The sequence below is a fragment of the Mytilus trossulus genome, chromosome 9 (assembly GCF_036588685.1).
Source record: "Mytilus trossulus isolate FHL-02 chromosome 9, PNRI_Mtr1.1.1.hap1, whole genome shotgun sequence".
Lineage (NCBI taxonomy): Eukaryota > Metazoa > Mollusca > Bivalvia > Mytilida > Mytilidae > Mytilus > Mytilus trossulus.
In genome coordinates this window covers 69911332-69927113 of record NC_086381.1, presented here as the reverse complement: position 1 = coordinate 69927113, position 15782 = coordinate 69911332, and the positions used below count along the sequence as shown (strand labels likewise).

Sequence of the window (15782 nt, the reverse complement as noted above, 5' to 3'; positions counted from 1 at the left end):
CAGCCAAGTATGAAAAATAAATGTATTCAAAGTCTGTTTTGCTTTGATTAAATTTTATCTACACTTTCCCTGATAAATAAGATTTGTTTTAACATCTTTCACATATCATGCCATATAAAAGTCAAATCCTCAATTGGTAGCAACAATTAGATTGTCTACTCTAAGCCCCAAACCAACACTTATGATTAATGATGATCATTAAAGAGTTTTCTAATATTTTGGGTTGATAATTTTTATTTTAATGACAATACTAGATGGCAAATCAGTTCAAGTACATGTATAAGCTTTAATGTATTTGGACATCATATATATCTGCTTTCGAATTGTCCAGTTACTTTCAGAAAGTGCAGGAAAGATTTTTCAACTACATGTATTTTCCCATACTGGCTTTAGCAAACTTCAATTCCCACCAGTGATGCTGGTATTGGCTAACTGATAAATATCAAAGTAACAAAACTCTGCAAGTATCAATAAAGGGCTGCGCTTTAGCGCATGATACGCCTGTTGCTCTTTTAACTTGTCTTTTAATGAATTTATATGATCAACTAGAAATAGTGTGAGCCCTGTCAAATACCCCCCCCCCCCCCAAATAATAAATAAAAATGCACAAAAAAATTGGCACTATTAAGGCTACCTCAAATTTAACTAAGTTTGTTGTCTTAATTTTTCATCCATACATTCTACCTTGTTCACAACACACTTTCTGAGTACCAAGTACCTTTTATATTTATAAAATGGAAAGGGAGCTTATGTGAGTTATTGTCTGAAGTGTGGACGACTGGCGATGGAGATGAGGATTTCATTGATGATGAGGATGAGGATTTCATTGATGATGATGAGGCCTCTTCTGAGAATGAAAATGAGGATTTTTCTGATGATGAGGACAGTGATTTCAGTGAAGAAGACACTGATGTTTAAACCTAGTTCAGCTCTTCAATATTTAGCATAAAAAACAAATATCATTAACATTGGCATATAGCATAGGAGTCTTCAATGCAATATAAGGAAAGTGATATATGATTATGGGTTTTAGTAATTCTATGGCTGATTTCCAAATTTTATAGTAGTTTGAAAGAAGGTAATTTTCTTGTGGTTTATTGATTGAACCTTTTTATTGTTTAGAATATTCACAAGATGATCATATTGATAAATGTTTAGGAGATTTGATTTCCTTATTTTTTTCATAAAATTGACACCCTTTAACATTTAAGGAATATTTAGTCACATATTAGGATTTTTATGTTGTCACTTGTTTACTTATTATGTGCTATTGTAGACTAGTTATGTTTTATAACATTTTTTATTGCGCTCAACCCTAAGACCCACCGAAACCTAACTCTATAGAAAAGCTGCGATGCTAAGGTAACATTTGTGATTTCAATTGCAACCAATTTTAACAAGAGTAAAACATCCTATATGCAATAACAGTATTTGATTTTTATCCATAGCTTAGATAGTAAAAATGTTATCATAAAATGATATATGCCTCAGGGAACAGTTAGTAGCTAGTAGCTAGTAGGGACTGCTAATGTGCTTTCATCCTTGCAACCATTTAATAATAGTACAAACGTATGACATTCATAGAACCTATTTTTTTACAAGAAATTTAATGTTTTAAATATGAACTAAAGATTTTACAAATTTTATGTTTTCATCAGATTTTATTAAGTATTATTTGTTACATCAATAGATATAAACAATTCACCAAAGTTTCATGGACATTGGTGAAAGCCTTTTTGAGTTATTGTCCGAAGTGTTAAAAATCCCCCTTTTTTTACGAATAAAGCCCCATAAATCCAAAACTTAAAATCTGAAATTAAAAAAAAACAAAAGGGAGCTTACATCAATAGATAAAAACAATTCACCAAAGTTTCATTGACATTGGTAAAAGCCTTTTTGAGTTATTGTCCGAAGTGTTGAAAATCCCCCCTTTTTTATGAATAAAGCCCAATAAATCCAAAACTTAAAATCTGAAAAAAAAAAGAAAAAAAAAGGGAGCTTATGTCAATAGATATAAACAATTAACCAAAGTTTCATGGACATTGGTGAAAGCCTTTTTGTGTTATTGTCCGAAGTGTTGAAAATCCCCTCTTTTTTATGAATAAAGCCCCATAAATCCAAAATTTTGAATCTGAAATTAAAAAACTAGAGGCTCTAAAGAGCCTGTGTCGCTCACCTTGGTCTATGTGAATATTAAACAAAGGACGCAGATGGATTCATGACAAAATTATGTTTTTGTGATGGTGAAGTGTTTGTACATCTTATTTTACTGAACATTCTTGTTGCTTACAATTATTTCTATCTATATTGAACTTGGCCCAGTAGTTTCAGTGGAAAATGTTAGTAAAAATTTACAAATTTCATGAAAATTGTTAAAAATTGACTATAAAGGGCAATAACTCCTAAAGGGGTCAACTGACCATTTTGGTCATGTTGATTTATTTGTAGATCTTACTTTGCTGAACATTATTGCTGTCTACAGTTTATCTCTATCTATAATAATATTCAAGATAATAACCAAAAACAGCCAACTTTCCCTAAAATTATCAATTCAGGGGCAGCAACCCATCAACGGGTTGTCGGATTCATCTGAAAATTTCAGGGCAGTTAGATCTTGCCTAGATAAACAATTTTACCACTTGTCAGATTTGGTCTAAATGCTTTGGTTTTTGAGTTATAAGCCAAAAACTGCATTTTACCCCTATGTTCTATTTTTAGCCATGGCAGCCATCTTGGTTGGTTGACCAGGTCACGCCACACATTTTTTTAACTAGATACCCCCAAGATGATTGTGGTCAAGTTTGGATTAATTTGGCCTGGTAGTTTCAGAGGAGAAGATTTTTGTAAAAGATTACTAAGATTAATGAACTAAAGGCTCCAAAGAGCCTGTGTCGCTCACCTTGGTCTATGTGAATATTAAACAAAGGAAGCAGATGGATTCATGACAAAATTGTGTTTTGGTAATGGTGATGTGTTTGTAAATCTTACTTTACTAAACAGTCTTGCTGCTTACATTTATCTCTATCTATAATGAAATTGGCCCAGTAGTTTCAGTGGAAAATGTTAATAAAAATTTACAAATTTTATGAAAATTGTTAAAAATTGACTATAAAGGACAATAACTCCTTAGGGGGTCAATTGACCATTTCGGTCATGTTGACTTATTTGTAAATCTTACTTTGCTGAACATAATTGCTGTTTACAGTTTATCTCTATCTATAATAATATTCAAGATAATAACCAAAACAGCAAAATTTCCTTAAAATTACCAATTCAGGGGCAGCAACCCAACAATGGGTTGTCAGATTCATCAGGGCAGATAGATCTTGATCTGATAAACAATTTTACCACCTGTCAGTTTTGCTCTAAATGCTTTGGTTTTTGAGGTATAAGCCAAAAACTGCCTTTTACCCCTATGTTCTATTTTAGCTGTGGCGGCCATCTTGATTTGATGGTCGGGTCACCCGACACATTTTTAAAACTAGATACCCCAAAGATGATTGTGGCCAAGTTTGGATTAATTTGGCCCAGTAATTTCAGAGAAGAAGATTTTTGTAAAAGATAACTAAGATTTACGAAAAATGGTTAAAAATTGACTATAAAGGGCAATAACTCCTAAAGGGGTCAACTGACCATTTCGGTCATGTTGACTTATTTGTAAATCTTACTTTGCTAAACATTATTGCTGTTTACAGTTTATCTCTATCTATAATAATATTCAAGATAATAACCAAAAACAGCAAAATTTCCACAAAATTACCAATTCAGGGGCAGCAACCCAACAACGGGTTGACCGATTCATCTGAAAATTTCAGGGCAGATAGATCTTGACCTGATTAACATTTTTACCCCATGTCAGATTTCCTCTAAATGCTTTGGTTTTTGAGTTATAAGCCAAAAACTGCATTTTACCCCTATGTTCTATTTTTAGCCATGGCAGCCATCTTGGTTGGTTGACCGGGTCACGCCACACATTTTTTAAACTAGATACCCCAATGATGATTGTGGCCAAGTTTGATTCAATTTGGGCCAGTAGTTTCAGAGGAGAAGATTTTTGTAAAAGTTAACAACGACGACGGACGACAGACGACGGACGACGCCGGACGCCGGACGCAAAGTGATGGGAAAAGCTCACTTGGCCCTTCGGGCCAGGTGAGCTAAAAAACGAAAGGGAGCTTACGTCAATAGATATAAACAATTCACATAATTTTCATGGAAATTGTTGAAAGTGTTTTTGAGTTATTGTCCGAAGTGTGGACGACGGACGGACAACGGTATACATAATACGTCCTGTCCCGGGCGTATAAAAAGGAAACTATTGTTTTTTGTCTAATATTGGTTTAAGAGTCCGTGGTTCCCAAGCAGAATTTGAAAACCTATGTTTTGCCTTTTGGCTCTTCTTTATTATCCAAACATTTTTTTAAGAAACACATTTTAGTTCAATATCCCTTTTCTATCAAATTTGGTATAATTTGCCTCATTTGAGTTCAAAAACTTGTAATTGGGCGCTAAAACATTTTAAATAGCTACTTTCTAGCTTTCAACTATATACTCGAACTAAAGTAAAAAAATACCTTCCAATGAGGTTTTACATAAATAGCAACCACTATTAAAGCTACTTAAATGTTTAAGTCAAACATGAATAATCCATTTAATTGGTTTAAGTACTTGAATAATGTATTAATACAAATATTATTCCACCACCCATCATAACCATGACGTATATATATACATGATTTACAACTGATTAAGTCTTTTACAGGTGAACACTCATCTTGCTTATAACATGTATAATGCTAATACAAATCTGGAGTGAATAATAAATTATTCTGGTACTACCTGATATGCAGTTGCAAAAAAGTCATAATTTATTTGCATATTATATAATCTTTAAGCTCTTTGCACAAACATTCTTAAGACTTATATAAATCATAAGTTATACTATGTTCATGACTTATAATAAAAAAAATCTTTGCAAGATGTGTAAGTCTCTGATTTTTATGATGCATCAAAATTATACATGACTTAATTGTGTTCTTATAGAAAAATGGATAAAAAATGGATAAAAACCTACATACAAAGTCTTGACCTAAGTCACTCTGTGGTCACTGCATGCATTTGATTGAGGTAACATGTAAACTGAATATAAATATGAGGATGTGGTATGAGTGCCATTGAGACAACTTGTTTGTGATCTCCATCCAAGTCACAATGTTTAAAAAGAAAACAATCATAGGTCAATTTACAGCCTTCAACAATTAGCCTTGGTTCACACTACAACAGCAAGCTATAAAGGGGTCCAAAATGACTAGTGTAAAACCATTCAGACAGGAACATCTTCAGTCTATTATCTACATAAAAAAGGAGGACCCTAAGATTCCTAATGGGGGTACCTTCATGACAAATAACAGTAAAAGATGCTTGTAGAATGATGTTTACAGTAATTTCTTGTGAATGACGATAAAATATGCTTTCTTATTAAACGATAAAAAAAATAAGACTGATTTTGACAAATCAAGTTAACTTTTTCCCAAAACATGAACAAGAGTGCACACACTGAAATGTCTCGCCTTCTTTACTTATCATTGATATTATGTTGATAGTCCTAATAATAAAGCTTTATTACAACTGTCACATAAACTTAACATAAACCAAGAAAACTAAACAGTGACCTTTGAACCATGAAAATGAGGTCAAGGTCAGATAAACCATGTCAGGTAGGCATGTACAGCTTAAAATTATTCCATACAACAAATAAAATTGACTTATTGCTTTTAGTTTTTAAGAAAAACAGACCAAAACACAAAAGCTTAACACTGAGCAATGAACCGTAAAAAATAAGGTCAAGGTCAAATAAAACCTGTGCGACTGACATGAGAATCATGAAATATTTCCATACACCAAATATATATGACCTATTGCATATAGTATTAGAAAAAAAGGCCAAAACACAAAAACTTAACTTTGACCACTGAACCATGAAAATGAGGTCAAGGTCATATGACACCTGCCGAGTAGACCTGAACACCTTACAACCATTCCATACACAAAATATAGAAGACCTATTGCATACAGTATAAGAAAAACAGACCAAAACACAAAAACTTAACTATAACCACTGAACCATGAAAATGAGGTCAAGGTCAGATGACACCTGCCAGTTGGACATGTACACCTCACAGTGCTTCCATTCACCAAATATACTAGACCTATTGCTTATAGTATTTCAGATAATGGACTTGACCACCAAAACTTAACCTTGGTCACTGATCCATGAAATGAGGTCGAGGTCAAGTGAAAACTGTCTGACGGGCAAGAGGACCTTGCAAGGTATGCACATACCAAATATAGTTATCCTATTACTTATAATAAGAGAGAATTAAACATTACAAAAAATCTTAACTTTTTTTCAAGTAGTCACTGAACAAAGAAATGAGGTCAAGGACATTGGACATATGACTGAGGGAAACTTTGTAACATGAGGCATCCATATACAAAGTATGAAGCATCCAGGTCTCCCACCTTCTAAAATATACAGCTTTTAAAAAGTGAGCTAACACCGCTGCCGCCGCTGCCGGATAACTTTCCCTATGTCGAGCTTTCTGCGACAAAAGTCGCAGGCTTGACAAAAATGATGGTAAAAATAATGATTTGAGACCTCTGACAAATCAGTTGATAAAGATATTTTGACAAATCACAGCAAATCTTAACCAATTTGATGTTAACAGAAGCTGAAAATGACTGTTTGACAACTAACAGTTAAGGGCATTTAACTACTTTCCTACAACTTTTTTAATTTTAAACTACTGGCAATCAAGAAGTGGCTTCATGGAAGGTAGAAAAATTGCTGACACACTTCAACTCAACATTATGAAGCTACAGACCAAATATAAAACAATTTCCTTTCATAGAAGTAAAAAACCAATTGAAACAATTAAGTTTTCTACCTAAGACAGACTGACTGAGTTGATTGGTTAGTCAACATGCTTTCTCCATTAGCAACACAGTAAAAACAAAGAGACAACCAACAGTGGACACAACAAGCCATAATAATTCTAAGACTGAGCAAACAAGACTCATTAAAAATTTGTTTTTCTCTCTTAAATAAATGACATCAACTAAATACACTGAAATCCAATTTACAATGGTTAAAATAAAAATCTTCCAGTAATGGTTGTTTACAGTTTTGAATAAAAACAAGTATGACATGTATGACCACTTTCACCATAAATTAATGTGCTTGGATATGTAAAACAGTCTATATTGTATGTGATTTTACAAAGACCCAATTACCATTCAATTTCCAAGTAAAAAAAAACCCAGATTTCAAGTATCCACACAAACAAAGTGAAAACACATACAAAGCATTAAGAATGGGTTGTGTTAATATGTAACAAGCAACAATCACATATATATAAAACCAGGACTTTTCTATATTTACCTTCCCGTCATATGAACATCTACATTTCATCTATAGAGATTAAAAATTAATTGATTAAAACATTGCATAACTCCTTTAAATTGCAAAAAAGACTAAAAGTAATAATAAAAATCAAATTATCCTTGTTAGCACACTGTGTTGCAGAGATTATTCGATTTCCCAAGTTACCATGGTATATATCTGCAGAGTGAAATTCTTATGTTTTATTGAGAAATTAATTTAAATAATTTAAACATGTTAAATATCTTAAAAAAGTCTCAAACATTTAATAAGCATAATCAGTAACAAATATAAGCCATAAGAGAAATAAAACATAACAGTCATTGCTTTTCTGTAGAATGAAGTGAAACTTATTAATAAAATACATTCAAGAACCTCACCATAACATCAGATTCATATCTTGATATTTTTTAGTTATTTGAAGATTTTGGGGTTACAGACTTGTCAACTTACACAATATAAAGGGCGGTTTCCCGAAATAGAGATGTTCACATGCCCTTTGAAATTATGTAAACTCAACACATTCAAATGAGTTAAGAGTACAATACAGTTACAGGGGAGGTAATGACGTTGCTAACGTAAAGTGTTATTTTCGCGACGTCAAACTGTGACATATCTGGAATAGAGGCATTTTTCGACTGATTTAATTTGAAAACGAGTTCATGGACCCTTTTTTTTCAAAACTGTAATTTGTTTCATTTTGCATGGAGATTATGTGATCTAAATTTTATAAAACTGTAAATAGAGGATTTTTTTAAATTTTGATAAACATGCAGTAAAAAATGACGTTTTTTTCTCTCAATTCATGACTATTTGATAAATATGAGTTATTTCTGAATAAAAAATTGCATATTTTTTAAGAATACTTATAAAATACAGAAATTACCAATTATTTAACAAAAAACAATTTGTGTTTATCTTTTATAACAAAAAAGTTATGTCTTTCTTTCTAAAAGAAATTACAGCCACAAATCTGAATTTTGAGCAAATATACAAAATTTCGACCTCATTTTACTCAAAAAGTAGCACATGAAGGTATATTTTTATTACATATTTGATTTAATCAGGTAAAAAATATGCAAATTTTCATGAACTTGAAAATACAGGATCAAAACTGTATCTCATGCCCTTAAGCACATGCATACTCATTTAAACAAAGAAGCAGTATTTAATACTTGTGACAATATAAAAGGAGCATTAAGTCACCTTGCACTTAAAATCCCCCATGAAGAATTTGAAAAATTGGCAGATATGGAGTTAATGAAGATCCTAGATTATTTCTTTTAGTTTTTTACACAGTTTGTACACACTCAGCTCGTTTTAGATTTAAATACACAGATGTCTATTGTTGAATACTGCATGATACATTTTAGTTGTTTTTTGTTGTTTGATTGATTGCTCTAGATGTTTACCCAATATTTTCTTTTACCTTTTGAATGCACTTAAACTGTAGAGATATTCTAACCATAATTTTAAGCATGATAAACTTCTTGCTATTTTTCAAGAAATAAAATAGTAGTGCTGACTCTTATTACTTAAAAAACAGTTAAGTTCAGAAATATTAACTACTGGTACTCAGCCAGGCCCTAAGCATATATTCACTTAAGCTTATAATCTGTTATGAAATTTTAGTTGTAGTTATCATATAAAATTTAATGACTGTTGAGATCCTTTTGAAGCACACATTCATTAATTTTATGGACATATGCATATGCATTTGAAAAAGGAAACTACTTAAAATAAGTGAATACATATCAACACTAGCTATTTGAAGCTTAAGTATGCTTAAGTGCTATGAAGAGATTGTGACTTTTTATATTCGATTTTTGGTCTTTTTCAAAAGATTCTTTAATCAGAATCAAATTTTGGACTTCCAAGTACAGCATTTTCCATAATTCAGAATAGTCTTTCCCTGAAGTAAGTTTTTAACATGTCAAATTGGCTAACTAAAATTCAAATATGACACCCTTCTTTTGATTAAAAACATAGCAATGTTCTAAGCTCAATAAAACAGGGGTGAAATGTGCCAGGCATCACAAATAAAAATTCAACATCAGTTAAATTTGAATAGATATAGGAAGATGTGGTGTGTCAGTGCCAATGAGACAACTCTCCATCCAAAAAACAATTTAAAAAGTAAACCATTATAGGTTAAAGTACGGCCTTCAACACGGAGCCTTTGCTCACACCGAACAACAAGCTATAAAGGGCCCCAAAATTACTAGTGTAAAACCATTCAAACGGGAAAACCAACGGTCTAATCTATATAAACAAAACGAGAAACGAGAAACACATATATATTACATAAACAAACGACAACTACTGTACATCAGATTCCTGACTTAAGACAGGTGCAAATATTTGCAGCGGGATTTAACGTTTTAATGGATCCAAACCTTCTCCCTTTTTCTGAAACAATAGCATAACATCACAACATAGAAAAACACACGATAAAATATCAATTGGCAGACTTAACTCAATCAAAAAACGTATGATTACACAATGAACGAATAAATTTGATCTGCGCTATCTGAATACAAATGCCCACTAAGATAAAAATAATTGCTCACCTAAGGAAATTAAAAAAAAACAACTCCATACTTAGTAGTAAGTCTAAATGTTGTACACTTGTTAGTGGTGACACAGTAATGGTTGTCTTAGACCATTTTCAGAATTTTAATAAAAGTTAATTAGATTTTGGGGCTATCTAATTACACTCCTAAACTTTAACATTAAAGATCAAGTATGGGTATACATATATATTTTCATTGTAAAGTATATCAATCTTTATATGAAATTAAATGTCAATAGAACTTAATTAAAATTCTTACCTGACAGATTTTTTTGAGGGAGAGTTTTTTTTCTCCAACATAATTTCTACAATCCTTATTATTTGTTAAAGACATGTGTTGTCATAGAAACGTGTACACAATTGACTTCATTAGATGTATTCCCAACTGAATTCAACATTGGAGACAATATTGTTTTAAATCCAATATTCTACTTGAAGAGTTCTTTTGGTGACTGCGCATGCTGAGTGTATTGCAACCAATAAAAAGATCATCTTCCACAAAAACCTTTATCTATTTCTTATATTCAATAATTCAAAACACTATAGTTAACTCACAAAAGTGGAAGCATTACCATGCTAACAGCCAACTGAACTATCCACAAAAGCATGATGAATTCAAATAATGTTTCATTATCAAAACATTTCATAGATTTTCTCATTTTAAACTTTAATACAACTTTTTTTTCTTCAAATAAGTAGTGTGTCAACAAATCATTTTACCCTTTAAAATATACTTCAAAGTTCTTTGTTCAATTTACATACTTTTTATATTTAAAATTGATCTTTCGATTAAACAGTAGCTGTCACTTTATAAATAAATTGAGTCTCAAAACACCAAAGAGAAGATGTGTCAATAAGTATCCAATTTACAAACTTAATCAATTCCTAACATGGAGCTGTGTGACAATTCTTCAATTTAATCAATTCTAATGCAGGTATCTTCAAAATTCCACTTTACAATTTACAATCCTATTATAATACATAAAGCCTGAGATGATATTATCACTTATACACCTTTCTCTATAAGCAGAGTGTTCCCATTATTGGAAACTAATAAATCCATGTAATTTATTTCACTGCACTTTCTCTAATTTCCAACAAGTTTTTGATCCCTGAAAATATGTGGTACAATATAACAAGAACATGTAATTCACAGCATGCACATCATAGAACTTGTCCCACCACTTCTCTATAAAATTAGTGATATATGCAAGTAAGGTCTTGCTAAATTCTTTATGGACACAGGTAACATTATTCACCTGGTAAATTTTCAATCACTTACAACAAAATGAATATTGTAAATAATAAAAAAAATAAAAACATTATAATCTGATTAGTATATCAGCTATAAAATGAAATTACACAATGTTACATATATAATGAGATCACTTTCAATGGAATTTGGATTTAAATTCAATTTACAAAAACACAAAAGAGTTAGCTATATTGTTCAACCTCAGATGAAATAACATTCAAATTTGAAAAATAAAGAGGTATTTTTTATAATTTTTAAAACAATATATTAATTGAAACTTTTAAGTCCATGAAATGTTTCTTATATCATAAACAGTGGTACGTTAAAAATGTGTTAATTAAGCTCTATTGAAGAAGACCAGTTTTGACCATTAACAGAACATGCTATATTAAATGATTGTAAGATATGCTTCTTTATTGAGATATGGATATTAAGTATTAGCCAGTAACTAGAGGGACTGAGATTACACAATGATCTCTCACACTCTTAAGGACCCTCAATTGTTTTACAAAATGACACTTCTTGGAGTAATAATTGGACAGAAAATGTTACTTTTGATTGCAAACATTAACCAACCTGGCATGCAGTAGTGTAAGAAGTATAATCTTATAAACAGTTACTCCATACACTGTATGCCAGGTTGTTGAAAAAAAAAAAGTTGAAAAAAATTGGGGAACACGTATAAGATAGAATATTTTCAATAAGATTCATGTTCAGTAATATGAAGAAATATGTAACACTATAGTTTTTTTCTGAAATTCTCCCATTTAAGACTTTCATTTCATAATATATATCTTTTATAAATTTGTTATTCTAACATGACGTCCTTCAAACGCTTTGAGTACACACCCGTGGTAAAATATGAATATATTGCATTGGCTGTTCCGATCGTACTCCCACGTCATATGTTTTTTCATGAATGAAGTACACAACGTCATAGAATGATGACGTTATAATTTAAGCATTTTACGGGAAAATACACGCTTTTGATACCGAATATCATCACAACAAGGAAACGTAAACAAACGATGCTAAAATGTGGTATAAGCCCATCTTTTATATACATAGAAGACATATAAGTAAGTTATCATTAAAATTCATCCAAATCTATCTAAATAAGTTTTGTGAATAGTTTGAGCATGTCACTTATTCTGTTTGCTCTGTTCTTTTACGCCAATCTAAAAGTGCGTTAATTTATGGGAACGGCAAATAGTGGCCTCCACCTAGAGCGCTTCGATCTACAAAAGATGCCTAATTTGTCCTATTAGAATCGAAATAATTCATGGGGGCTTGAATATATCTAGATTTTACCACGGGTTGTCCCTTTATGCCGATATTTTACCCCTCACTATCGCTCAGGGTAAAATATTTGTCATAAAGGGCCAACCCGTGGTAAAATAACGATATATTCAAGCCCCCATGAATTATTTCTTAAATATTCTATTCATCTATCATATTAAGCCACTTATAAAAACACTATATACATGATATAAAAAAACAAGAATTTTGATCAATGAAAAAGAGTCACTGCATTATTACAGAAGGGGCAAAGTGTTATTTATAATTAATATATATACAATGAAAACATGGTGTCAAAAAAGCAATTCCATCCATAGTTATAAATGTAAGGAGGGAAAAGCAAAAAATATAACTTTTCACTTTTTTATTCATATATAGATATAGGAAGATGTGGTGTGAGTGCCAAAGAGACAACTCTCCATCCAAATAACAATTTAAAAAGTAAACCATTATAGGTTAAAGTACAGCCTTAAACACGGAGCCTTGGCTCACACCGAACATATGACTTGACTTGATTCAGGCATACAATATGGTGGGGTTAAACAAATTCAATTTGCACACATTAAACCATTCTAAAACTCTAGAATACATGTCCTTAAAGTCATGTCATTTTTAATTTGATATCTTTATCTGGAAACAATGTAATGAAAACTTCATAAAAAAGTTTGAACTTAAACAGTTATTTAATTACTTTTACAAGCTTAAAATCTTAAGAAGATTTGTAAATTAGTTTATAAATACTGAAATGATTCTTCTAATTATATCCATCAACCACTTACATACTGTGACAGAGACTCCATTAAATCACAAAATCAAATTGTAAGACATTAATTCTCCATTTATTCTCCACATTCTATTAAATCCACTTTCTGATAAAGGATTAAAGTCAAGAAGTCTTTTAAAAACAGCCAATTAATGCATGGTAGTAACGGTACATCATATGGTAAACAAACGTCAACTACTTGGGTATCTATCCCACCATTTAAAATAACAGCTCTGATCTGGGATCATTAAAAATCTGATTATCTTTTATTCACCAACTGTAAAGATTGTATTGTGACACACAGATGATATTTTAAATTTAAGATTATTCATATCGGCACGAAGTCTAACAGATCATCTCTAGTTAAAATTCTTTTTAAAAATCTTTGAAACACTGAAGGAAAAATACATAGCAAGAAGGCTTATCTTAAATTCTTAGTAAAAATGGATATGTGATTTAAATGTTTGTCAAATCAAATAAATACAGTATAATAAACTGTTACGTTAGTCTATATTGATTTCAGAAAATCTCTATTGAAATGGTTGCTTTATTATGTGTATGTAGATCAAATGATCAATTCAATATTAAATTGTTTGGACAAGTTGTAAGAAAATTTAATATGTATAATTTTAATTTCTATAAACTGAGATCTTGAGGTCAGCCTTGAAACGTTACATATTTATATATCTATTTAGCAAAATGATAATCCAGAGTTTAAAACCTACAAAATGGTATATTGTACATCAATATACAGGGTCTTACATTTACATCAGTCTAGAATGAAACAAGAGTGCACACACTGAAATGTCTTGCCTTCCTAAATACTAACCATTGATTTTATTTTGATAGTCCTAAATATAAAGCTTAACTACAAGTATCAAATAACTGAAAATGATCCAAGAAAATTAGGTGTAGGTCAAATTAACCAAACTATAAATATATGTGCACCTTACAATCATCAATACACCAAATATATAAGAATTTAGAAACAAATTTAAACTCAAAAACTTAAAGTTGACCAATGAACCATATAAACGAGGTCAAGGTAAAATAAAACATGCCAGACTGACATGTACATCATAAAATATTTGCATACACCAAATATAGTTGACCTATTGCATACAGTATTAGGAAAAAAAAGAGACCAAAACTCAAAAACTGAACTTTGACCACTGAAACATGAAAATAAGGTCAAGGTCAGATGACACCTGTCAGTTGGACATGTACACCTTACAATCAACCCAAAACACCAATTATAGTAGACATATTGTTTAAAGTATCTGATATATTGACTTGACCACAACAACTTAACATTGTTCACTGATCAAGTAGTCACTGAACATGCTGAACAATGAATATGAGGTCAAGGACAATGGACATATGACTGAAGAGAACTTCCTAACATAACACATCAATATACAAACCTAGTCCACTCCTGATTATAAACTATATAATATATTTTCTGATTTCAGCTCTTGTTTAATTCAGTTAGATAAACTAAAATTCTATCCTTTGCAGAGGAAAATAAAGGATAAAATCAAGGTGTCTTACTATTTTTAAGAGTTGAACACTTTAACACCAGGTGCATATAGATATTTTGTATTTGTAGTTGAGGTTCTTGAACTTTTTCCTTCCATTTGGCCACCTGGTTTCAATTGAACTCCAATAGATTCTAAAATCTATCTCAAATAAAGACTAATTTAACATGATTGCTCCTATATCTGATGGCCTTTAAATGACTTGCTGAGACCAAACAAGTCATAAAAAAGACTGTCAGCATAAAAATAATTAAAGACTACACTAAGCCACAGTATAATTGGTCAAAATAACTGGTCACTATCTTCCTGTTATCCAAAATGCAGATTGTCTGTTAATGATCCAAACATTATCAAATAAAGGGCTGCGCTTTAGCGCATGATACGCCCGTTGCTCTTTTAACTTGTCTTTTATACTTTAAATGACTTTATATGATCAACTAGAAATAGTGTGAGCCCTGTCAAATACCCCCCCCCCCCCAAAATAATAAATAAAAATGCACTAAAAAATTGGCACTATTAAGGTCAATAGATATAAACAATTTATCAAAGTTGCATAAAATTTTGTGAAAGTGTTTTGTTATTGTCCCAAAATTGGAAAATACCCCCTTTTTTAAGCATAAACATTCATAACATGGAAATGAAAAATCAGAAATTTATAAAAATTGAAAGGGAGCTGACATCAATAGATATAAACAATTCACCAAAGTTTCATGGACATTGGTGAAAGCCTTTTTGAGTTATTGTCTGAAGTGTTAAAAATCCCCCTTTTTTTATGAATAAAGCCCCATAAATCCAAAACTTCAAATCTGAAATTTATAAAAATTGAAAGGATTCAATCCCTAAAAACGTTCAGATATAGCTCATTATTTATTATAAGTGTTCAAGAAAAGCTCATAACAGAAGAGTTATGTGCC

At 31.2% G+C, this 15782-nt stretch overlaps 1 protein-coding gene across 10 annotated transcripts in view; it reads right to left on the bottom strand.

Moving 5' to 3' along the window:
* LOC134683324 (lamin-B2-like) overlaps positions 1–15782 on the bottom strand; it is a 60898-nt gene that overhangs the window by 40813 nt on the left and 4303 nt on the right. For 3 of the 10 annotated variants that reach the window (XM_063542555.1, XM_063542553.1, XM_063542548.1), the window contains exon 1: positions 10273–10556. In XM_063542555.1, coding sequence (XP_063398625.1) covers positions 10273–10313 — 41 coding nt within the window. In that variant the 5' untranslated portion in view covers positions 10314–10556. Of the gene's footprint in view, positions 1–7441; positions 7472–10272; positions 10557–13346; positions 13478–15782 lie in introns of those variants that run through there. The other 7 variants (XM_063542550.1, XM_063542551.1, XM_063542552.1 and 4 more) reach the window with 7 other exon arrangements.